We start from the raw sequence: 26,729 nt of genomic DNA on the forward strand, positions 1-26,729 counted from the left end.
TCTCTATGTTGTAGACCATCTCCTACAGCAAGGTTCTCTATGTTCTAGACCATCTCCTACAGCAAGGTTCTCTATGTTCTAGACCATCTCATACAGCAATGTTCTCTATGTTCGAGAACATCTCCTACAGTAAGGTTCTCTATGTTCTAGACCATCTCCTACAGCGAGGTTCTCTATGTTCTAGAATATCTCCTACAGCAAGGTTCTCTATGTTCTAGACCATCTCCTACAGCAAGGTTCTATGTTCTAGACCATCTCCTACAGCAATGTTCTCTATTGTTCTCCATGTTGTAGACCATCTCCTACAGCAAGGTTCTCTATGGTTCTCCATGTTCTGGACCATCTCCTACAGCAAGGTTCTTTATGGTTCTCCATGTTCTAGACCATCTCCTACAGCAAGGTTCTCTATGGTTCTCCATGTTCTAGACCATCTCCTACAGCAAAGTTCTCTATGGTTCTCCATGTTCTAGACCATCTCCTACAGCAAGGTTCTCCATGTTTTAGGCCATCTCCTACAGCAAGGTTCTCCATGGTTCTCCATGTTCTAGACCATCTTCTACAGCAAAGTTCTCCATGGTTCTCAACGTTTAAAGACCCGAAGAAAGCATGCCTCCCACCCAGAAACGTGTCAGTGCCCCTCCAACCCATCCATCCCTTGATTCAACCAGTAGATTCCCTCCAATCGCCCCCTCCCTCCCCCACAATGACCAGACCCCCCCCACCCCCCACACACCTTCCCCGTGGGCCTGGAATCAAAGAACATGATACAAGTCAAAATAAATATCTGTAACTGGTTTGTGTGTATTGGGCTTTAGCTGCAATTATTCTTCAAGACACTCCCACATCATATGGAGGAATGTGCCGACCTGATTCAGGGGACACAGTGAACAGTTGGGGACAATTTCCTCATACAATATTTCCTTGGTGTTAAATACATTCTGTCAACAAACTTAAAATGTATATATGTTGATGGTTCGGATTACGGGATGCCAAAATCACATTTTTCCATATCCTGTTCCAGTTAAAGGGTGGTTCAGATTAAATTAAATCTGTGGACCAGGTAGAATAGAGTGTTTGTTGAGAACGCGCTAACACAGTTAACAAGATGTTCAACACCATCACCTACTGCAAGGTTTTTCTCTGTTCTAGACCACATATACAACAGAGACTGGTAGAGAGTATCTCACTGTAAAACACATGCTGGGAGATACATGGTTACACCTTCTCTCTCTGGTGTAGTAGGGAGATCCATGGTTACATCTTCTCTCTCTGGTGTAGTAGGGAGATCCATGGTTACACCTTCTCTCTCTGGTGTAGTAGGGAGATCCATGGTTACATCTTCTCTCTCTGGTGTAGTAGGGAGATCCATGGTTACACCTTCTCTCTCTAGTGTAGTAGGGAGATCCATGGTTACACCTTCTCTCTCTGGTGTAGTAGGGAGATCCATGGTTACACCTTCTCTCTCTGGTGTAGTAGGGAGATCCATGGTTACATCTTCTCTCTCTGGTGTAGTAGGGAGATCCATGGTTACACCTTCTCTCTCTAGTGTAGTAGGGAGATCCATGGTTACACCTTCTCTCTCTGGTGTAGTAGGGAGCTCCATGGTTACACCTTCTCTCTCTGGTGTAGTAGGGAGCTCCATGGTTACACCTCTCTCTGGTGTAGTAGGGAGCTCCATGGTTACACCTTCTCTCTCTGGTGTAGTAGGGAGATCCATGGTTACACCTTCTCTCTCTAGTGTAGTAGGGAGATCCATGGTTACACCTTCTCTCTCTGGTGTAGTAGGGAGCTCCATGGTTACACCTTCTCTCTCTGGTGTAGTAGGGAGCTCCATGGTTACACCTTCTCTCTCTGGTGTAGTAGGGAGCTCCATGGTTACACCTTCTCTCTCTAGTGTAGTAGGGAGCTCCATGGTTACACCTTCTCTCTCTGGTGTAGTAGGGAGCTCCATGGTTACACCTTCTCTCTCTGGTGTAGTAGGGAGCTCCATGGTTACATCTACTCTCAAGTAAAAAAGAGGTCCCAGAATATTTGTTGATCTGACTGTAAAAAAACTTAAACTCCAATGTGACTGTTTTTCTCTTTCTCAAATCCTGTGATCTCTTCCACCCAGGGTGCTGCAGTTCTGAGGATGCTTTCTGAGTTCCTGACAGAGCCGGTCTTCGCCAGAGGACTTAGTGTGAGTATTGTTACAATGTATTAACCAGAGGACTCACTGTGAGTGTAGTTACAGTATATTAACCAGAGGACTCACTGTGAGCATAGTTACAGTATATTAACCAGAGGACTCACTGTGAGTATATTAACCAGAGGACTCACTGTGAGTATACTAACCAGAGGACTCACTGTGAGTGTAGTTACAGTATATTAACCAGAGGACTCACTGTGAGTATAGTCACAGTATATTAACCAGAGGACTCACTGTGAGTATATTAACCAGAGGACTCACTGTGAGTATAGTTACAGTATATTAACCAGAGGACTCACTGTGAGTGTAGTTACAGTATATTAACCAGAGGACTCACTGTGAGTGTAGTTACAGTATATTAACCAGAGGACTCACTGTGAGTGTAGTTACAGTATATTAACCAGAGGACTCACTGTGAGTATAGTTACAGTATATTAACCAGAGGACTCACTGTGAGTATATTAACCAGAGGACTCACTGTGAGTATACTAACCAGAGGACTCACTGTGAGTGTAGTTACAGTATATTAACCAGAGGACTCACTGTGAGTATAGTTACAATGTATTAACCAGAGGACTCACTGTGAGTGTAGTTACAGTATATTAACCAGAGGACTCACTGTGAGTATATTAACCAGAGGACTCACTGTGAGTGTAGTTACAGTGTATTAACCAGAGGACTCACTGTGAGTGTAGTTACAGTATATTAACCAGAGGACTCACTGTGAGTGTAGTTACAGTGTATTAACCAGAGGACTCACTGTGAGTGTAGTCACAGTATATTAACCAGAGGACTCACTGTGAGTGTAGTTAGTGTATTAAGCAGAGGACTCACTGTGAGTGTAGTTAGTGTATTAAGCAGAGGACTCACTGTGAGTGTAGTTAGTGTATTAAGCAGAGGACTCACTGTGAGTGTAGTTAGTGTATTAAGCAGAGGACTCACTGTGAGTGTAGTTACAGTATATTAACCAGAGGACTCACTGTGAGTGTAGTTACAGTATATTAACCAGAGGACTCACTGTGAGTGTAGTTACAGTATATTAACCAGAGGACTCACTGTGAGTGTAGTTACAGTATATTAACCAGAGGACTCACTGTGAGTGTAGTTACAGTATATTAACCAGAGGACTCACTGTGAGTATATTAACCAGAGGACTCACTGTGAGTATACTAACCAGAGGACTCACTGTGAGTGTAGTTACAGTATATTAACCAGAGGACTCACTGTGAGTGTAGTTACAGTGTATTAACCAGAGGACTCACTGTGAGTGTAGTTACAGTATATTAACCAGAGGACTCACTGTGAGTGTAGTCACAGTATATTAACCAGAGGACTCACTGTGAGTGTAGTTACAGTATATTAACCAGAGGACTCACTGTGAGTGTAGTTACAGTATATTAACCAGAGGACTCACCGTGAGTGTAGTCACAGTATATTAACCAGAGGACTCACTGTGAGTATATTAACCAGAGGACTCACTGTGAGTGTAGTTACAGTATATTAACCAGAGGACTCATTGTGAGTGTAGTTACAGTATATTAACCAGAGGACTCACTGTGAGCATAGTTACAGTATATTAACCAGAGGACTCACTGTGAGTGTAGTTACAGTATATTAACCAGAGGACTCACTGTGAGTGTAGTCACAGTATATTAACCAGAGGACTCACTGTGAGTATATTAACCAGAGGACTCACTGTGAGTATAGTTACAGAAGTCATCAGAGGTGGTCTACAGTATGTTGTCCAGGGGTCAGATGAGGTCGGTGGAGACAGCAGGGAATCAACCGACATCATGACACTTCCACCACTTCTCTCTCTCTCTCTCACTCTCACTCTCTCTCTCCCCCTGCCTCTCTCTCTCCCACCTCTCTCTCTCCCACCTCTCTCTTTCCCTCCCGCTGCCTCTTTCCCCCTCTCCCCCCCCCCCTCTCTCTCCTCTCTCTCTCAGTCATACCTGAATGAGTTTGCCTTCAACAACACAGTGTATTCAGATCTCTGGGATCATCTTCAGAAAGTAAGTCCTATTTTCTACCATTTATACAGTATGATAAATAGACCTCTATACTCTCTCTATGATCTGTCTACTATCTCTATGTTCTCCCTCTCTCCTCTCTGGGATCATCTTCACCATGGATACAGTATGATAAATAAACCTCTATACTATCTCTATGATCTGTATACTATCTCTATGATCTCCCTCTCTCCTCTCTGGGATCATCTTCACCATGGATACAGTATGATAAATAAACCTCTATACTCTCTCTATGATCTGTACACTATCTCTAAGATCTCCCTCTCTCCTCTCTGGGATCATCTTCACCATGGATACAGTATGATAAATAAACCTCTATACTCTCTCTATGATCTGTCTCTCTATTATCTCATTTTCAATCTACAATTAGCTTTCTACTAAAATGAGTATTAAATATAATCGGGTATTGTGTGTGGAAAACCCCCTGTGGTTGAAATCTGTCTTGAACGACCCTAGAGATGGTGCCGTTGTACTCTCCTTCATTAAATCTGTCTTGAGCGACCCTAGAGATGGTGCCGTTGTACTCTTTATCATTAAATCTGTCTTGAACGACCCTAGTGATGTTGCCGTTGTACTCTCCTTCCTTAAATCTGTCTTGAGCGACCCTAGAGATGGTGCCGTTGTACTCTCTATCATTAAATCTGTCTTGAACAACCCTAGAGATGGTGCCGTTGTACTCTTTATCATTAAATCTGTCTTGAACGACCCTAGAGATGGTGCCGTTGTACTCTCTATCATTAAATCTGTCTTGAACGACCCTAGAGATGGAGCCGTTGTACTCTCCTTCCTTAAATCTGTCTTGAACGACCCTAGAGATGGTGTCGTTGTACTCTCCTTCATTAAATCTGTCTTGAACGACCCTAGATATGGTGCCATTGTACTCTCCTTCCTTAAATCTGTCTTGAACGACCCTAGAGATGGTGCCGTTGTACTCTTATCATTAAATCTGTCTTGAACGACCCTAGAGATGGTGCCATTGTACTCTTTATCATTAAATCTGTCTTGAGCGACCCTAGAGATGGTGCCGTTGTACTCTCTATCATTAAATCTGTCTTGAACGACCCTAGAGATGGTGCCGTTGTACTCTTTATCATTAAATCTGTCTTGAACGACCCTAGAGATGGTGCCGTTGTACTCTTTATCATTAAATCTGTCTTGAACGACCCTAGAGATGGTGCCGTTGTACTCACCTTCATTAAGGTGTTGTTATGTGTTCCATCCTCTGACAGGCAGTCCTCACCACTCCAGGGATGAGTCTACCTCACACAGTGCATGACATCATGAACCGCTGGATCCTTCAGATGGGCTTCCCAGTGGTTACCATAGATACGGCCATGGGACACATTACCCAGAAGCACTTCCTCCTGGACCCTGACTCTGTAGTGGACAGACCCTCTCCATACAAGTAAATATTCTTATTGAGCTAATTTCTGTGATGCTGTTTTACCATAGACCAGGGGTGGCAGGTAGCATAGAGGTTAAGAGCGTTGGGCCAGTGACTGAAAGGTTGCTGTTTGTAATCCCCGAGCCGTTCTGCCCAGTTAACCCCTAAGAACAAGGCAGTTAACCCCCCCAAAACAATGCAGTTAACCCCCAACAACAAGGCAGTTAACCCCCAACGACAAGGCAGTTAACCCCCAACGACAAGGCAGTTAACCCCCAACGACAAGGCAGTTAACCCCCAACGACAAGGCAGTTAACCCCCAACAACAAGGCAGTTAACCCCCAACAACAAGGCAGTTAACCCTGAACAACAAGGCAGTTAATCCCCAACAACAGGGAAGTTAACCCCCAACAGCAAGGCAAATAACCCCCAGCAGCAAGGCAGTTTGTTAACCCCCTGCAGCAAGGCAGTTTGTTAACCCCCAACAACAAGGCAATTGGTTAATCCCCAACAAGGCAGTTAACCCCCAACAACAAATCAAATCAAATCAAATGTTATTTGTCACATACACATGGTTAGCAGATGTTAATGCGAGTGTAGCGAAATGCTTGTGCTTCTAGTTCCGACAATGCAGTAATAACCAACAAATAATCTAACTAACAATTCCAAACTACTGTCTTATACACACAAGTGTAAGGGGATAAAGAATATGTACATAAAGATAAATGAATGAGTGATGGTACAGAGCGGCATAGGCAAGATACAGTAGATGATATCGAGTACAGTATATACATATGAGATGAGTATGTAAACAAAGTGGCATAGTTAAAGTGGCTAGTGATACATGTATTACATAAAGATGCAGTAGATGATATAGAGTACAGTATATATGTATACATATGAGATGAATAATGTAGGGTATGTAAACATTATATTAGGTAGCATTGTTTAAAGTGGCTAGTGATATATTTTACATCATTTCCCATCAATTCCCATTATTAAAGTGGCTGGAGTTGAGTCAGTGTGTTGGCAGCAGCCACTCAATGTTAGTGGTGGCTGTTTAACAGTCTGATGGCCTTGAGATAGAAGCTGTTTTTCAGTCTCTCGGTCCCAGCTTTGATGCACCTGTACTGACCTCGCCTTCTGGATGATAGCGGGGTGAACAGGCAGTGGCTCGGGTGGTTGATGTCCTTGATGATCTTTATGGCCTTCCTGTGACATCGGGTGGTGTAGGTGTCCTGGAGGGCAGGTAGTTTGCCCCCGGTGATGCGTTGTGCAGACCTCACTACCCTCTGGAGAGCCTTACGGTTGTGGGTGGAGCAGTTGCCGTATCAGGCGGTGATACAGCCCGCCAGGATGCTCTCGATTGTGCATCTGTAGAAGTTTGTGAGTGCTTTTGGTGACAAGCCGAATTTCTTCAGCCTCCTGAAGCCTTCTTCACGATGCTGTCTGTGTGGGTGGACCAATTCAGTTTGTCCGTGATGTGTATGCCGAGGAACTTAAAACTTGCTACCCTCTCCATTACTGTTCCATCGATGTGGATAGGGTGGTGTTCCCTCTGCGGTTTCCTGAAGTCCACAATCATCTCCTTAGTTTTGTTGACGTTGAGTGTGAGGTTATTTTCCTGACACCACACTCCGAGGGCCCTCACATCCTCCCTGTAGGCCGTCTCGTCGTTGTTGGTACCACTGTTGTGTCGTCCGCAAACTTGATGATTGAGTTGGAGGCTTGTGTGGCCACGCAGTCATGGGTGAACAGGGAGTACAGGAGAGGGCTCAGAACGCACCCATGTGGGGCCCCAGTGTTGAGGATCAGCGGGGTGGAGATGTTGTTGCCTACCCTCACCACCTGGGGGCGGCCCGTCAGGAAGTCCAGTACCCAGTTGCACAGGGCGGGGTCGAGACCCAGGGTCTCGAGCTTGATGACGAGCTTGGAGGGTACTATGGTGTTAAATGCCGAGCTGTAGTCGATGAACAGCATTCTCACATAGGTATTCCTCTTGTCCAGATGGGTTAGGGCAGTGTGCAGTGTGGTTGAGATTGCATCGTCTGTGGACCTATTTGGGCGGTAAGCAAATTGGAGTGGGTCTAGGGTGTCAAGTAGGGTGGAGGTGATATGGTCCTTGACTAGTCTCTCAAAGCACTTCATGATGACGGAAGTGAGTGCTACGGGGCGGTAGTCGTTTAGCTCAGTTACCTTAGCTTTCTTGGGAACAGGAACAATGGTGGCCCTCTTGAAGCATGTGGGAACAGCAGACTGGGATAGGGATTGGTTGAATATGTCCGTAAACACACCAGCCAGCTGGTCTGCGCATGCTCTGAGGGCGCGGCTGGGGATGCCGTCTGGGCCTGCAGCCTTGCCAGGGTTAACACGTTTAAATGTTTTACTCACCTCGGCGGCAGTGAAGGAGAGGCCGCATGTTTTGGTTGCAGGCCGTGTCAGTGGCACTGTATTGTCCTCAAAGCGGGCAAAAAAGTTATTTAGTCTGCCTGGGAGCAAGACATCCTGGTCCGTGACGGGGCTGGTTTTCTTTTTGTAATCCGTGATTGACTGTAGACCCTGCCACATACCTCTTGTGTCTGAGCCGTTGAATTGAGATTCTACTTTGTCTCTATACTGACGCCTAGCTTGTTTGATTGCCTTGCGGAGGGAATAGCTACACTGTTTGTATTCGGTCATGTTACCGGTCACCTTGCCCTGATTAAAAGCAATGCCCTTTCAGTTTCACGCGAATGCTGCCATCAATCCACGGTTTCTGGTTTGGGAATGTTTTAATCGTTGCTATGGGAACGACATCTTCAACGCACGTTCTAATAAACTCGCACACCGAATCAGCGTATTCGTCAATGTTGTTGTCTGACGCAATATGAAACATATCCCAGTCCACGTGATGGAAGCAGTCTTGGAGTGTGGAATCAGATTGATCGGACCAGCGAACAGACCTCAGCGTGGGAGATTCTTGTTTTAGTTTCTGTCTGTAGGCAGGGATCAACAAAATGGAGTCGTGGTCAGCTTTTCCGAAAGGAGGGCGGGGCAGGGCCTTATATACGTCGCGGAAGTTAGAATAGCAGTGATCCAAGGTTTTGCCAGCCCTTGTTGCGCAATCGATATGCTGATACAATTTAGGGAGTCTTGTTTTGAGATTAGCCTTGTTAAAATCCCCAGCTACAATGAATGCAGCCTCAGGATATATGGATTCCAGTTTGCAAAGAGTCAAATAAAGTTTGTTCAGAGCCATCAATGTTTCTGCTTGGGGGGGAATATATACGGCTGTGATTATAATCAAAGAGAATTCCCTTGGTAGATAATGCGGTCAACATTTGATTGTGAGGAATTCTAAATCAGGTGAACAGAAGGACTTGAGTTCCTGTATGCTTTTGTGACCACACCACGTCTCGTTAGCCATAAGGCATACGCCCCCGCCCCTCTTCTTACCAGAAAGATGTTTGTTTCTGTCGGCGCGATACGTGGAGAAACCAGCTGGCTGCACCGACTCCGATAGCGTCTCTCCAGTGAGCCATGTTTCCGTGAAGCAAAGAACGTTACAGTCTCTGATGTCCCTCTGGAATGCTACCCTTGCTCATATTTCATCAACCTTGTTGTTAAGAGACTGGACATTGGCGAGAAGTATACTGGGGAGTGGTGCACGATGTGCCCGTCTCCGGAGTCTGACCAGAAGACCGCTACGTTTCCCTCTTTTACGAAGTCGTTTTTTTGGGTCGCCGGCTGGGATCCATTCCGTTGTCCTGGGTGAAAGGCAGAACACAGGATCCGCTTCGCGAAAGTCATATTCTTGGTCGTACTGATGTTGAGTTGACCCTGCTCTTATATTCAGTAGTTCTTCTCGACTGTATGTAATGAAACCTAAGATGACCTGGGGTACTAATGTAAGAAATAACACGTAAAAAAAACAAAAAACTGCATAGTTTCCTAGGAACGCGAAGCGAGGCGGCCATCTCTGTCGGCGCCGGAAGTTCAGTTAAGGCAGTTAACCCCCAACATCAAGGCAGTTAACCCCCAACAGCAAGGCAGTTAACCCCCAACAGCAAGGCAAATAACCCCCAACACCAAGCCAGCTAAACCCCAAAAGCAAGGCAGTTAACCAACCCACTGCAGCAAGGCAGTTAGTTAACCCCCTGCAGCAAGGCAGTTAGTTAACCCCCTGCAGCAAGGCAGTTAGTTAACCCCCTGCAGCAAGCCAGTTAGTTAACCCCCTGCAGCAAGGCAGTTAACCAACCCCCTGCAGCAAGGCAGTTAACCAACCCCCTGCAGCAAGGCAGTTAGTTAACCCCCTGCAGCAAGCCAGTTAGTTAACCCCCTGCAGCAAGGCAGTTAACCAACCCCCTGCAGCAAGGCAGTTAGTTAACCACCTGCAGCAAGGCAGTTAGTTAACAAAACCCCTGCAGCAAGGCAGTTAGTTAACAAAACCCCTGCAGCAAGGCAGTTAACCAACCCCCTGCAGCAAGGCAGTTAGTTAACCACCTGCAGCAAGGCAGTTAGTTAACAAAACCCCTGCAGCAAGGCAGTTAGTTAACAAAACCCCTGCAGCAAGGCAGTTAGTTAACAAAACCCCTGCAGCAAGGCAGTTAGTTAACAAAACCCCTGCAGCAAGGCAGTTAGTTAATACAACCCCTGCAGCAAGGCAGTTAGTTAACCCCCTGCAGCAAGGCAGTTAGTTAACCCCCTGCAGTAAGGCAGTTAGTGCACCCCCTGCAGCAAAGCAGTTAGTTAACCCCCTGCAGCAAGGCAGTTAGTTAACCCCCTGCAGCAAGGCAGTTAGTTAACCCCCTGCAGCAAGGCAGTTAGTTAACCCCCTGCAGTAAGGCAGTTAGTGCACCCCCTGCAGCAAAGCAGTTAGTTAACCCCCTGCAGCAAGGCAGTTAGTTAACCCCCTGCAGCAAGGCAGTTAGTTAACAAAACCCCTGCAGCAAGGCAGTTAGTTAACCACCTGCAGCAAGGCAGTTAGTTAACAAAACCCCTGCAGCAAGGCAGTTAGTTAATAAAACCCCTGCAGCAAGGCAGTTAGTTAATAAAACCCCTGCAGCAAGGAAGTTAGTTAACCCCCTGCAGCAAGGCAGTTAGTTAACCCCCTGCAGTAAGGCAGTTAGTGCACCCCCTGCAGCAAAGCAGTTAGTTAACCCCCTGCAGCAAGGCAGTTAGTTAACCCCCTGCAGCAAGGCAGTTAGTTAACCCCCTGCAGCAAGGCAGTTAGTTAACCCCCTGCAGCAAGGCAGTTAGTTAACCCCCTGCAGCAAGGCAGTTAGTTAACCCCCTGCAGCAAGGCAGTTAGTTAACCCCCTGCAGCAAGGCAGTTAGTTAACCCCCTGCAGCAAGGCAGTTAGTTAACCTCCTGAAGCAAGGCAGTTAACCAATCCCATGCAGCAAGGCAGTTAACCAACCCCATGCAGCAAGGCAGTTAACCAACCCCCTGCAGCAAGGCAGTTAATAAACCCAATGCAGCAAGGCAATTAGTTAACCCCCTGCAGCAAGGCAGTTAACCAACCCGTGCAGCAAGGCAGTTAGTTAACCCCCTGCAGCAAGGCAGTTAGTTCACCCCCTGCAGCAAGGCAGTTAGTTCACCCCCTGCAGCAAGGCAGTTAGTTCACCCCCTGCAGCAAGGCAGTTAACCACCCCCCTGCAGCAAGGCAGTTAGTTAACCCCCTGCAGCAAGGCAGTTAACCAACCCCTTGCAACAAGGCAGTTAACCAACCCCCTGCAGCAAGGCAGTTAGTTAACCCCCTGCAGCAAGGCAGTTAGTTCACCCCCTGCAGCATGATGATAAACCCCCAAATCATATTTAATTCAGTCACCTGACCATCCTGTTCCCATGTCTTCTTAGTTACACCTGGTTGGTCCCCATCAAATGGATGAAGGGAGGAGTTGAGAGAGAGCAACACTGGCTTCTTCAGGAAACAGGTATTTCTAATGCCAGTGTTTGTGTCAAATGAAGTCCTGCATGGGTATCAGTGGAGATGTCCCTGGACTAATGTACAGGTCCATGGGTATCTGTGGAGATGTCCCTGGACTAATGACTAATGGACAGGTCCATGGGTATCAGTTGAGATGTCCCTGGACTAATGACTCATGGACAGGTCCATGGGTATCAGTTGAGATGTCCCTGGACTAATGTACAGGTCCATGGGTATCAGTGGAGATGTCCCTGGACTAATGACTAATGGACAGGTCCATGGGTATCAGTGGAGATGTCCCTGGACTAATGACTAATGGACAGGTCCATGGGTATCAGTGGAGATGTCCCTGGACTAATGAACAGGTCCATGGGTATCAGTGGAGATGTCCCTGGACCAATGACTAATGGACAGGTCCATGTGTATCAGTGGAGATGTCCCTGGACTAATGAACAGGTCCATGGGTATCAGTGCAGATGTTCCTGGACTAAAGAACTGGCCCATGGGTATCAGTGGAGATGTCCCTGGACTAATGACTAATGAACAGGTCCATGGGTATCAGGTGAGATGTTCCTGGACTAATGAACAGGTCCATGGGTATCAGTGGAGATGTCCCTGGACTAATGACTAATGAACAGGTCCATGGGTATCAGTGGAGATGTCCCTGGACTAATGACTAATGAACAGGTCCATGGGTATTAGTGGAGATGTCCCGGGACTAATGAACAGGTCCATGGGTATCAGTGGAGATGTCCCTGGACTAATGACTAATGAACAGGCCCATGGGTATCATTGGAGATGTCCCTGGACTAATAACTAATGGACAGGTCCATGGGTATCAGTGGAGATGTTCCTGGACTAATGACTAATGAACAGGCCCATGGGTATCAGTGGAGATGTCCCTGGACTAATGACTAATGAACAGGTCCATGGGTATCAGTGGAGATGTCCCTGGACTAATGAACAGGTCCATGGGTATCAGTGGAGATGTCCCTGGACTAATGACTAATGGACAGGTCCATGGGTATCAGTGGAGTTGTCCCTGGACTATTGACTAAAGGACAGGTCCATGGGTATCAGTGGAGATGTCCCTGGACTAATGACTAATGGACAGGTCCATGGGTGTCAGTGGAGATGTCTCTGGACTAATGACCAATGAACAGGCCCATAGGTATCAGTGGAGATGTCCCTGGACTAATGAACAGGTCCATGGGTATCAGTGGAGATGTCCCTGGACTAATGAACAGGTCCATGGGTATTAGTGGAGATGTCCCTGGACTCATGACTAATGAACAGGCCCATGGGTATCATTGGAGATGTCCCTGGACTAATGACTAATGGACAGGTCCATGGGTATCAGTGGAGATGTTCCTGGACTAATGACTAATGAACAGGCTCATGGGTATCAGTGGAGATGTCCCTGGACTAATGACTAATGAACAGGTCCATGGGTATCAGTGGAGATGTCCCTGGACTAATGGACAGGTCCATGGGTATCAGTGGAGATGTCCCTGGACTAATGACTAATGAACAGGTCCATGGGTATCAGGTGAGATGTTCCTGGACTAATGAACAGGTCCATGGGTATCAGTGGAGATGTCCCTGGACTAATGACTAATGAACAGGTCCATGGGTATCAGTGGAGATGTCCCTGGACTAATGACTAATGAACAGGTCCATGGGTATTAGTGGAGATGTCCCTGGACTAATGAACAGGTCCATGGGTATCAGTGGAGATGTCCCTGGACTAATGACTAATGAACAGGCCCATGGGTATCATTGGAGATGTCCCTGGACTAATGACTAATGGACAGGTCCATGGGTGTCAGTGGAGATGTCTCTGGACTAATGATCAATGAACAGGCCCATGGGTATCAGTGGAGATGTCCCTGGACTAATGAACAGGTCCATGGGTATCAGTGGAGATGTCCCTGGACTAATGACTAATGAACAGGCCCATGGGTATCAGTGGAGATGTCCCTGGACTAATGACTAATGAACAGGTACATGGGTATCAGTGGAGATGTCCCTGGACTAATGAACAGGTCCATGGGTATCAGTGGAGATGTCCCTGAACTAATGACTAATGGACAGGTCCATGGGTGTCAGTGGAGATGTCTCTGGACTAATGACCAATGAACAGGCCCATAGGTATCAGTGGAGATGTCCCTGGACTAATGAACAGGTCCATGGGTATCAGTGGAGATGTCCCTGGACTAATGACTAATGAACAGGCCCATGGGTATCAGTGGAGATGTCCCTGGACTAATGACTAATGAACAGGTCCATGGGTATCAGTGGAGATGTCCCTGGACTAATGAACAGGTCCATGGGTATCAGTGGAGATGTCCCTGGACTAATGACTAATGAACAGGCCCATGGGAATCATTGGAGATGTCCCTGGACTAATGACTAATGGACAGGTCCATGGGTATCAGTGTAGATGTTCCTGGACTAATGACTAATGAACAGGCCCATGGGTATCAGTGGAGATGTCCCTGGACTATTGACTAATGGACAGGTCCATGGGTATCAGTGGAGATGTCCCTGGACTAATGACTAATGGACAGGTCCATGGGTGTCAGTGGAGATGTCTCTGGACTAATGACCAATGAACAGGCCCATGGGTATCAGTGGAGATGTCCCTGGACTAATGAACAGGTCCATGGGTATCAGTGGAGATGTCCCTGGACTAATGAACAGGTCCATGGGTATTAGTGGAGATGTTCCTGGACTAATGACTAATGAACAGGCTCATGGATATCAGTGGAGATGTCCCTGGACTAATGACTAATGAACAGGTCCATGGGTATCAGTGGAGATGTCCCTGGACTAATGGACAGGTCCATGGGTATCATTGGAGATGTCCCTGGACTAATGACTAATGGACAGGTCCATGGGTATCAGTGGAGATGTTCCTGGACTAATGACTAATGAACAGGCTCCTGGGTATCAGTGGAGATGTCCCTGGACTAATGACTAATGAACAGGTCCATGGGTATCAGTGGAGATGTCCCTGGACTAATGGACAGGTCCATGGGTATCAGTGGAGATGTCCCTGGACTAATGACGAATGAACAGGTCCATGGGTATCAGGTGAGATGTTCCTGGACTAATGGACAGGTCCATGGGTATCAGTGGAGATGTCCCTGGACTAATGACTAATGAACAGGTCCATGGGTATCAGTGGAGATGTCCCTGGACTAATGACTAATGGACAGGTCCATGGGTATCAGTGGAGATGTTCCTGGACTAATGACTAATGAAAAGGCTCATGGGTATCAGTGGAGATGTCCCTGGACTAATGACTAATGAACAGTTCCATGGGTATCAGTGGAGATGTCCCTGGACTAATGGACAGGTCCATGGGTATCAGTGGAGATGTCCCTGGACTAATGAACAGGTCCATGGGTATTAGTGGAGATGTTCCTGGACTAATGACTAATGAACAGGCTCATGGATATCAGTGGAGATGTCCCTGGACTAATGACTAATGAACAGGTCCATGGGTATCAGGTGAGATGTTCCTGGACTAATGACTAATGAACAGGTCCATGGGTATCAGTGGAGATGTCCCTGGACTAATGGACAGGTCCATGGGTATCAGTGGAGATGTCCCTGGACTAATGAACAGGTCCATGGATATTAGTGGAGATGTTCCTGGACTAATGACTAATGAACAGGCTCATGGATATCAGTGGAGATGTCCCTGGACTAATGACTAATGAACAGGTCCATGGGTATCAGTGGAGATGTCCCTGGACTAATGGACAGGTCCATGGGTATCATTGGAGATGTCCCTGGACTAATGACTAATGGACAGGTCCATGGGTATCAGTGGAGATGTTCCTGGACTAATGACTAATGAACAGGCTCATGGGTATCAGTGGAGATGTCCCTGGACTAATGACTAATGAACAGGTCCATGGGTATCAGTGGAGATGTCCCTGGACTAATGGACAGGTCCATGGGTATCAGTGGAGATGTCCCTGGACTAATGACGAATGAACAGGTCCATGGGTATCAGGTGAGATGTTCCTGGACTAATGGACAGGTCCATGGGTATCAGTGGAGATGTCCCTGGACTAATGACTAATGAACAGGTCCATGGGTATCAGTGGAGATGTCCCTGGACTAATGACTAATGGACAGGTCCATGGGTATCAGTGGAGATGTTCCTGGACTAATGACTAATGAACAGGCTCATGGGTATCAGTGGAGATGTCCCTGGACTAATGACTAATGAACAGGTCCAAGGGTATCAGTGGAGATGTCCCTGGACTAATGGACAGGTCCATGAGTATCAGTGGAGATGTCCCTGGACTAATGACTAATGAACAGGTCCATGGGTATCAGGTGAGATGTTCCTGGACTAATGAACAGGTCCATGGGTATCAGTGGAGATGTCCCTGGACTAATGACTAATTAACAGGTCCATGGGTATCAGTGGAGATGTCCCTGGACTAATGACTAATGAACAGGTTCATGGGTATTAGTGGAGATGTCCCTGGACTAATGAACAGGTCCATGGGTATCAGTGGAGATGTCCCTGGACTAATGACTAATGAACAGGCCCATGGGTATCATTGGAGATGTCCCTGGACTAATGACTAATGGACAGGTCCATGGGTGTCAGTGGAGATGTCTCTGGTCTAATGACCAATGAACAGGCCCATGGGTATCAGTGGAGATGTCCCTGGACTAATGAACAGGTCCATGGGTATCAGTGGAGATGTCCCTGGACTAATGACTAATGAACAGGCCCATGGGTATCAGTGGAGATGTCCCTGGACTAATGACTAATGAACAGGTCCATGGGTATCAGTGGAGATGTCCCTGGACTAATGAACAGGTCCATGGGTATCAGTGGAGATGTCCCTGGACTAATGACTAATGGACAGGTCCATGGGTGTCAGTGGAGATGTCTCTGGACTAATGACCAATGAACAGGCCCATAGGTATCAGTGGAGATGTCCCTGGACTAATGAACAGGTCCATGGGTATCAGTGGAGATGTCCCTGGACTAATGACTAATGAACAGTTCCATGGGTATCAGTGGAGATGTCCCTGGACTAATGACTAATGAACAGGTCCATGGGTATCAGTGGTGATGTCCCTGGACTAATGAACAGGTCCATGGGTATCAGTGGAGATGTCCCTGGACTAATGACTAATGAACAGGCCCATGGGAATCATTGGAGATGTCCCTGGACTAATGACTAATGGACAGGTCCATGGGTATCAGTGGAGATGTTCCTGGACTAATGACTAATGAACAGGCCCATGGGTATCAGTGGAGATGTCCCTGGACTAATGACTAATGAACAGGTCCATGGGTATCAGTGGAGATGTCCCTGGACTAATGAACAGGTCCATGGGTATCAGTGGAGATGTCCCTGGACTAATGAACAGGTCCATGGATATTAGTGGAGATGTTCCTGGACTAATGACTAATGAACAGGCTCATGGATATCAGTGGAGATGTCCCTGGACTAATGACTAATGAACAGGTCCAAGGGTATCAGTGGAGATGTCCCTGGACTAATGGACAGGTCCATGAGTATCAGTGGAGATGTCCCTGGACTAATGACTAATGAACAGGTCCATGGGTATCAGGTGAGATGTTCCTGGACTAATGAACAGGTCCATGGGTATCAGTGGAGATGTCCCTGGACTAATGACTAATTAACAGGTCCATGGGTATCAGTGGAGATGTCCCTGGACTAATGACTAATGAACAGGTTCATGGGTATTAGTGGAGATGTCCCTGGACTAATGAACAGGTCCATGGGTATCAGTGGAGATGTCCCTGGACTAATGACTAATGAACAGGCCCATGGGTATCATTGGAGATGTCCCTGGACTAATGACTAATGGACAGGTCCATGGGTGTCAGTGGAGATGTCTCTGGTCTAATGACCAATGAACAGGCCCATGGGTATCAGTGGAGATGTCCCTGGACTAATGAACAGGTCCATGGGTATCAGTGGAGATGTCCCTGGACTAATGACTAATGAACAGGCCCATGGGTATCAGTGGAGATGTCCCTGGACTAATGACTAATGAACAGGTCCATGGGTATCAGTGGAGATGTCCCTGGACTAATGAACAGGTCCATGGGTATCAGTGGAGATGTCCCTGGACTAATGACTAATGGACAGGTCCATGGGTGTCAGTGGAGATGTCTCTGGACTAATGACCAATGAACAGGCCCATAGGTATCAGTGGAGATGTCCCTGGACTAATGAACAGGTCCATGGGTATCAGTGGAGATGTCCCTGGACTAATGACTAATGAACAGTTCCATGGGTATCAGTGGAGATGTCCCTGGACTAATGACTAATGAACAGGTCCATGGGTATCAGTGGTGATGTCCCTGGACTAATGAACAGGTCCATGGGTATCAGTGGAGATGTCCCTGGACTAATGACTAATGAACAGGCCCATGGGAATCATTGGAGATGTCCCTGGACTAATGACTAATGGACAGGTCCATGGGTATCAGTGGAGATGTTCCTGGACTAATGACTAATGAACAGGCCCATGGGTATCAGTGGAGATGTCCCTGGACTAATGACTAATGAACAGGTCCATGGGTATCAGTGGAGATGTCCCTGGACTAATGAACAGGTCCATGGGTATCAGTGGAGATGTCCCTGGACTAATGAACAGGTCCATGGATATTAGTGGAGATGTTCCTGGACTAATGACTAATGAACAGGCTCATGGATATCAGTGGAGATGTCCCTGGACTAATGACTAATGAACAGGTCCATGGGTATCAGTGGAGATGTCCCTGGACTAATGGACAGGTCCATGGGTATCATTGGAGATGTCCCTGGACTAATGACTAATGGACAGGTCCATGGGTATCAGTGGAGATGTTCCTGGACTAATGACTAATGAACAGGCTCATGGGTATCAGTGGAGATGTCCCTGGACTAATGATTAATGAACAGGTCCATGGGTATCAGTGGAGATGTCCCTGGACTAATGGACAGGTCCATGGGTATCAGTGGAGATGTCCCTGGACTAATGACGAATGAACAGGTCCATGGGTATCAGGTGAGATGTTCCTGGACTAATGGACAGGTCCATGGGTATCAGTGGAGATGTCCCTGGACTAATGACTAATGAACAGGTCCATGGGTATCAGTGGAGATGTCCCTGGACTAATGACTAATGGACAGGTCCATGGGTATCAGTGGAGATGTTCCTGGACTAATGACTAATGAACAGGCTCATGGGTATCAGTGGAGATGTCCCTGGACTAATGACTAATGAACAGGTCCAAGGGTATCAGTGGAGATGTCCCTGGACTAATGGACAGGTCCATGAGTATCAGTGGAGATGTCCCTGGACTAATGACTAATGAACAGGTCCATGGGTATCAGGTGAGATGTTCCTGGACTAATGAACAGGTCCATGGGTATCAGTGGAGATGTCCCTGGACTAATGACTAATTAACAGGTCCATGGGTATCAGTGGAGATGTCCCTGGACTAATGACTAATGAACAGGTTCATGGGTATTAGTGGAGATGTCCCTGGACTAATGAACAGGTCCATGGGTATCAGTGGAGATGTCCCTGGACTAATGACTAATGAACAGGCCCATGGGTATCATTGGAGATGTCCCTGGACTAATGACTAATGGACAGGTCCATGGGTGTCAGTGGAGATGTCTCTGGTCTAATGACCAATGAACAGGCCCATGGGTATCAGTGGAGATGTCCCTGGACTAATGAACAGGTCCATGGGTATCAGTGGAGATGTCCCTGGACTAATGACTAATGAACAGGCCCATGGGTATCAGTGGAGATGTCCCTGGACTAATGACTAATGAACAGGTCCATGGGTATCAGTGGAGATGTCCCTGGACTAATGAACAGGTCCATGGGTATCAGTGGAGATGTCCCTGGACTAATGACTAATGGACAGGTCCATGGGTGTCAGTGGAGATGTCTCTGGACTAATGACCAATGAACAGGCCCATAGGTATCAGTGGAGATGTCCCTGGACTAATGAACAGGTCCATGGGTATCAGTGGAGATGTCCCTGGACTAATGACTAATGAACAGGCCCATGGGTATCAGTGGAGATGTCCCTGGACTAATGACTAATGAACAGGTCCATGGGTATCAGTGGTGATGTCCCTGGACTAATGAACAGGTCCATGGGTATCAGTGGAGATGTCCCTGGACTAATGACTAATGAACAGGCCCATGGGAATCATTGGAGATGTCCCTGGACTAATGACTAATGGACAGGTCCATGGGTATCAGTGGAGATGTTCCTGGACTAATGACTAATGAACAGGCCCATGGGTATCAGTGGAGATGTCCCTGGACTAATGACTAATGAACAGGTCCATGGGTATCAGTGGAGATGTCCCTGGACTAATGAACAGGTCCATGGGTATCAGTGGAGATGTCCCTGGACTAATGAACAGGTCCATGGGTATTAGTGGAGATGTTCCTGGACTAATGACTAATGAACAGGCTCATGGGTATCAGTGGAGATGTCCCTGGAATAATGACTAATGAACAGGTCCATGGGTATCAGTGGAGATGTCCCTGGACTAATGGACAGGTCCATGGGTATCATTGGAGATGTCCCTGGACTAATGACTAATGGACAGGTCCATGGGTATCAGTGGAGATGTTCCTGGACTAATGACTAATGGACAGGTCCATGGGTATCAGTGGAGATGTCCCTGGACTAATGACTAATGAACAGGTCCATGGGTATCAGTGGAGATGTCCCTGGACTAATGGACAGGTCCATGGGTATCAGTGGAGATGTCCCTGGACTAATGACTAATGAACAGGTCCATGGGTATCAGGTGAGATGTTCCTGGACTAATGAACAGGTCCATGGGTATCAGTGGAGATGTCCCTGGACTAATGACTAATGAACAGGTCCATGGGTATCAGTGGAGATGTCCCTGGACTAATGACTAATGAACAGGTCCATGGGTATTAGTGGAGATGTCCCTGGACTAATGAACAGGTCCATGGGTATCAGTGGAGATGTCCCTGGACTAATGACTAATGAACAGGCCCATGGGTATCATTGGAGATGTCCCTGGACTAATGACTAATGGACAGGTCCATGGGTATCAGTGGAGATGTTCCTGGACTAATGACTAATGAACAGGCCCATGGGTATCAGTGGAGATGTCCCTGGACTAATGACTAATGAACAGGTCCATGGGTATCAGTTTAGATGTCCCTGGACTAATGAACAGGTCCATGGGTATCAGTGGAGATGTCCCTGGACTAATGACTAATGGACAGGTCCATGGGTATTAGTGGAGTTGTCCCTGGACTAATGACTAATGAACAGGCCCATGGGTATCAGTGGAGATGTCCCTGGACTATTGACTAATGGACAGGTCCATGGGTATCAGTGGAGATGTCCCTGGACTAATGACTAATGGACAGGTCCATGGGTGTCAGTGGAGATGTCTCTGGACTAATGACCAATGAACAGGCCCATAGGTATCAGTGGAGATGTCCCTGGACTAATGAACAGGTCCATGGGTATCAGTGGAGATGTCCCTGGACTAATGACTAATGAACAGGCCCATGGGTATCAGTGGAGATGTCCCTGGACTAATGACTAATGAACAGGTCCATGGGTATCAGTGGTGATGTCCCTGGACTAATGAACAGGTCCATGGGTATCAGTGGAGATGTCCCTGGACTAATGACTAATGAACAGGCCCATGGGAATCATTGGAGATGTCCCTGGACTAATGACTAATGGACAGGTCCATGGGTATCAGTGGAGATGTTCCTGGACTAATGACTAATGAACAGGCCCATGGGTATCAGTGGAGATGTCCCTGGACTAATGACTAATGAACAGGTCCATGGGTATCAGTGGAGATGTCCCTGGACTAATGAACAGGTCCATGGGTATCAGTGGAGATGTCCCTGGACTAATGAACAGGTCCATGGGTATTAGTGAAGATGTTCCTGGACTAATGACTAATGAACAGGCTCATGGGTATCAGTGGAGATGTCCCTGGAATAATGACTAATGAACAGGTCCATGGGTATCAGTGGAGATGTCCCTGGACTAATGGACAGGTCCATGGGTATCATTGGAGATGTCCCTGGACTAATGACTAATGGACAGGTCCATGGGTATCAGTGGAGATGTTCCTGGACTAATGACTAATGGACAGGTCCATGGGTATCAGTGGAGATGTCCCTGGACTAATGACTAATGAACAGGTCCATGGGTATCAGTGGAGATGTCCCTGGACTAATGGACAGGTCCATGGGTATCAGTGGAGATGTCCCTGGACTAATGACTAATGAACAGGTCCATGGGTATCAGGTGAGATGTTCCTGGACTAATGAACAGGTCCATGGGTATCAGTGGAGATGTCCCTGGACTAATGACTAATGAACAGGTCCATGGGTATCAGTGGAGATGTCCCTGGACTAATGACTAATGAACAGGTCCATGGGTATTAGTGGAGATGTCCCTGGACTAATGAACAGGTCCATGGGTATCAGTGGAGATGTCCCTGGACTAATGACTAATGAACAGGCCCATGGGTATCATTGGAGATGTCCCTGGACTAATGACTAATGGACAGGTCCATGGGTATCAGTGGAGATGTTCCTGGACTAATGACTAATGAACAGGCCCATGGGTATCAGTGGAGATGTCCCTGGACTAATGACTAATGAACAGGTCCATGGGTATCAGTTTAGATGTCCCTGGACTAATGAACAGGTCCATGGGTATCAGTGGAGATGTCCCTGGACTAATGACTAATGGACAGGTCCATGGGTATCAGTGGAGTTGTCCCTGGACTAATGACTAATGAACAGGCCCATGGGTATCAGTGGAGATGTCCCTGGACTATTGACTAATGGACAGGTCCATGGGTATCAGTGGAGATGTCCCTGGACTAATGACTAATGGACAGGTCCATGGGTGTCAGTGGAGATGTCTCTGGACTAATGACCAATGAACAGGCCCATAGGTATCAGTGGAGATGTCCCTGGACTAATGAACAGGTCCATGGGTATCAGTGGAGATGTCCCTGGACTAATGAACAGGTCCATGGGTATTAGTGGAGATGTCCCTGGACTAATGACTAATGAACAGGCCCATGGGTATCATTGGAGATGTCCCTGGACTAATGACTAATGGACAGGTCCATAGGTATCAGTGGAGATGTTCCTGGACTAATGACTAATGAACAGGCTCATGGGTATCAGTGGAGATGTCCCTGGACTAATAACTAATGAACAGGTCCATGGGTATCAGTGGAGATGTCCCTGGACTAATGAACAGGTCCATGGGTATCAGTGGAGATGTCCCTGGACTAATGACTAATGGACAGGTCCATGGGTATCAGTGGAGATGTTCCTGGACTAATGAACAGGTCCATGGGTATCAGTGGAGATGTCCCTGGACTAATGAACAGGTCCATGGGTATCAGTGGAGATGTCCCTGGACTAATGACTAATGGACAGGTCCATGGGTATCAGTGGAGATGTCTCTGGACTAATGACTAATGAACAGGTCCTTAGGTATCAGTGGAGATGTCCCTGGACTAATGAACAGGTCCATGGGTATCAGTGGAGATGTCCCTGGACTAATGACTAATGGACAGGTCCATGGGTATCAGTGGAGATGTCCCTGGACTAATGACTAATGAACAGGTCCATGGGTATCAGTGGAGATGTCCCTGGACTAATGGACATGGCCAGGTCATGTTATTGTTCATCGTAACAGGAAGTTCTGTGTTGAATCCTAACTTGAGACCAAGGTTGCAAAATTATGGTAACTTTCCCAAAAAGTGCCTGTTTTCCATAAATCGTGGTTGGTGTTTTCATGGAATTACTTGGGAATTAGCGGGAAGTCAGGGAATCCTCTAACCAGGATATTCTGGAAAACCAGTGAATTTTGTAAAATCTGGCAGAATGTTGCCTTTCTGTGACCAGTGTGTTGCTTTCCTCCAACAGACAGACACCCGCCCATGACAACAGCAGGATCTGAGTGGGTTCTGGCCAACCTCAATGTGTCTGGCTATTACAGGGTTAACTACGACATGGACAACTGGGAACGACTCCTCAACCAGCTCACCACAGACCACACGGTCAGTATACGTTATTAATCCAATCTTATGTGGATATTATTATCAGAATATGATTCCATATGACGCAATGTAACATCAGAACTTCTGTGTGCAGGTCATTCCTTTAATTAACAGAGCTCAAATAGTGGATGATGCCTTCAATCTGGCCAGGTAAAGCTATTTCTTACTCCCCCCCACCTACTGTATTTCCTGGTGAACTGTGTGGAAGCTGGAAGCTGATGCGGTTGTGCTGTCATATTGTTGTGTGTTTCCAGGGCCAAGGTGATCAACTCGACATTAGCTCTGAGGACCACCAGGTAACTAGAGTAATATATTCTACTATACAGATTATATATTACCAGGTACCTGTCTCAGGAGAGAGACTCCGTCCCCTGGGAGTCAGTTCTTATATTATATATTACCAGGTACCTGTCTCAGGAGAGAGACTACATCCCCTGGGAGTCAGCTCTCAGGAATCTCAACTACTATATCCTCATGTTCGACCGTGGACAGGCATACGGGGTGCTACAGGTGGGTTCTCACCATGATATGATATATCACTCATTTACAGTTGCAAAAGATCTGTCGTCGTCCCAAATTCTCCTGGTTTTCCAGAAATCCTGTTAGAAGGATGACAGATTCCCTGCAAAACCCGGGAATGTTTTAAAAGGTTACTGTAATTCTGCTACCCTAAATATACCATATACTATAGTAATAATATGTTATAGTCTGAAATATTGGCCTCTAGTGACAGACATGAAGCTCTAGTATCATCTTTAACCGAACATAGTTTTCGTACGTAAGAAAATGACATAGAACAACTTACAACATGTCATTATTTGTCTCATGGGCTAATACAACCACAATATAATCAGATTATTATGTTCTCTGGAATACTGGAGGCTGATGACAATCGTGAAACACTGCTATTATTGATTATGGTTGTAGTGCATGAGAAAATGACAAAGATCAACAACAACAACACACAGAGGACATAAAGATCAACAACAACAACACACAGAGGACATAACAAAGATCAACACAGAGGACATAACAAAGATCAACAGAGGACATAACAAAGATCAACATAGAGGACATAACAAAGATCAACACAGAGGACATAACAAAGATCAACAACAGAGGACATAACAAAGATCAACATAGAGGACATAACAAAGATCAACACAGAGGACATAACAAAGATCAACATAGAGGACATAACAAAGATCAACATAGAGGACATAACAAAGATCAACATAGAGGACATAACAAAGATCAACAACAACAACACACAGAGGACATAACAAAGATCAACACAGAGGACATAACAAAGATCAACACAGAGGACATAAAGATCAACAACAACACACAGAGGACATAACAAAGATCAACACAGAGGACATAACAAAGATCAACACAGAGGACATAAAGATCAACAACAACACACAGAGGACATAACAAAGATCAACATAGAGGACATAACAAAGATCAACATAGAGGACATAAAGATCAACATAGAGGACATAACAAAGATCAACATAGAGGACATAACAAAGATCAACATAGAGGACATAAAGATCAACAACAACACACAGAGGACATAACAAAGATCAACATAGAGGACATAACAAAGATCAACATAGAGGACATAACAAAGATCAACATAGAGGACATAACAAAGATCAACATAGAGGACATAACAAAGATCAACAACAACACACAGAGGACATAACAAAGATCAACATAGAGGACATAACAGAGATCAACATAGAGGACATAACAAAGATCAACATAGAGGACATAACAAAGATCAACATAGAGGACATAACAAAGATCAACATAGAGGACATAACAAAGATCAACATAGAGGACATAACAAAGATCAACATAGAGGACATAACAAAGATCAACATAGAGGACATAACAAAGATCAACATAGAGGACATAACAAAGATCAACATAGAGGACATAACAAAGATCAACATAGAGGACATAACAAAGATCAACATAGAGGACATAACAAAGATCAACATAGAGGACATAACAAAGATCAACATAGAGGACATAACAAAGATAAACATAGAGGACATAAAGATCAACAACAACAACACACAGAGGACATAACAAAGATCAACACAGAGGACATAACAAAGATCAACATAGAGGACATAAAGATCAACACAGAGGACATAACAAAGATCAACACAGAGGACATAACAAAGATCAACATAGAGGACATAACAAAGATCAACATAGAGGACATAACAAAGATCAACATAGAGGACATAAAGATCAACAACAACACACAGAGGACATAACAAAGATCAACACAGAGGACATAACAAAGATCAACATAGAGGACATAACAAAGATCAACATAGAGGACATAAAGATCAACAACAACACACAGAGGACATAACAAAGATCAACACAGAGGACATAACAGAGATCAACATAGAGGACATAACAAAGATCAACAGAGGACATAACAAAGATCAACATAGAGGACATAAAGATCAACAACAACACACAGAGGACATAACAAAGATCAACACAGAGGACATAACAAAGATCAACATAGAGGACATAACAAAGATCAACATAGAGGACATAAAGATCAACAACAACACACAGAGGACATAACAAAGATCAACATAGAGGACATAACAAAGATCAACAACAACACACAGAGGACATAACAAAGATCAACATAGAGGACATAACGAAGATCAACATAGAGGACATAAAGATCAACAACAACACACAGAGGACATAACAAAGATCAACATAGAGGACATAACAAAGATCAACAGAGGACATAACAAAGATCAACATAGAGGACATAACAAAGATCAACATAGAGGACATAACAAAGATCAACATAGAGGACATAAAGATCAACAACAACACACAGAGGACATAACAAAGATCAACATAGAGGACATAAAGATCAACAACAACACACAGAGGACATAACAAAGATCAACATAGAGGACATAACAAAGATCAACAGAGGACATAACAAAGATCAACATAGAGGACATAACAAAGATCAACATAGAGGACATAACAAAGATCAACATAGAGGACATAACGAAGATCTACATA

The 26,729-nt window shown here is 45.9% G+C and overlaps 1 protein-coding gene across 3 annotated transcripts in view; it reads left to right on the forward strand.

Moving 5' to 3' along the window:
• LOC110516289 (aminopeptidase N) overlaps positions 1 to 26,729 on the forward strand; it is a 75,849-nt gene that overhangs the window by 34,668 nt on the left and 14,452 nt on the right. For all 3 annotated transcript variants that reach the window (XM_036981720.1, XM_036981721.1, XM_036981722.1), the window contains exons 9-16: positions 2,114 to 2,179; positions 4,138 to 4,203; positions 5,451 to 5,626; positions 11,445 to 11,521; positions 23,509 to 23,642; positions 23,737 to 23,792; positions 23,897 to 23,938; positions 24,047 to 24,152. In XM_036981720.1, coding sequence (XP_036837615.1) covers positions 2,114 to 2,179; positions 4,138 to 4,203; positions 5,451 to 5,626; positions 11,445 to 11,521; positions 23,509 to 23,642; positions 23,737 to 23,792; positions 23,897 to 23,938; positions 24,047 to 24,152 — 723 coding nt within the window. The remainder of the gene's footprint in view (positions 1 to 2,113; positions 2,180 to 4,137; positions 4,204 to 5,450; positions 5,627 to 11,444; positions 11,522 to 23,508; positions 23,643 to 23,736; positions 23,793 to 23,896; positions 23,939 to 24,046; positions 24,153 to 26,729) is intronic.

The sequence above is a fragment of the Oncorhynchus mykiss genome, chromosome 6, assembly GCF_013265735.2.
Source record: "Oncorhynchus mykiss isolate Arlee chromosome 6, USDA_OmykA_1.1, whole genome shotgun sequence".
Taxonomy (NCBI): domain Eukaryota; kingdom Metazoa; phylum Chordata; class Actinopteri; order Salmoniformes; family Salmonidae; genus Oncorhynchus; species Oncorhynchus mykiss.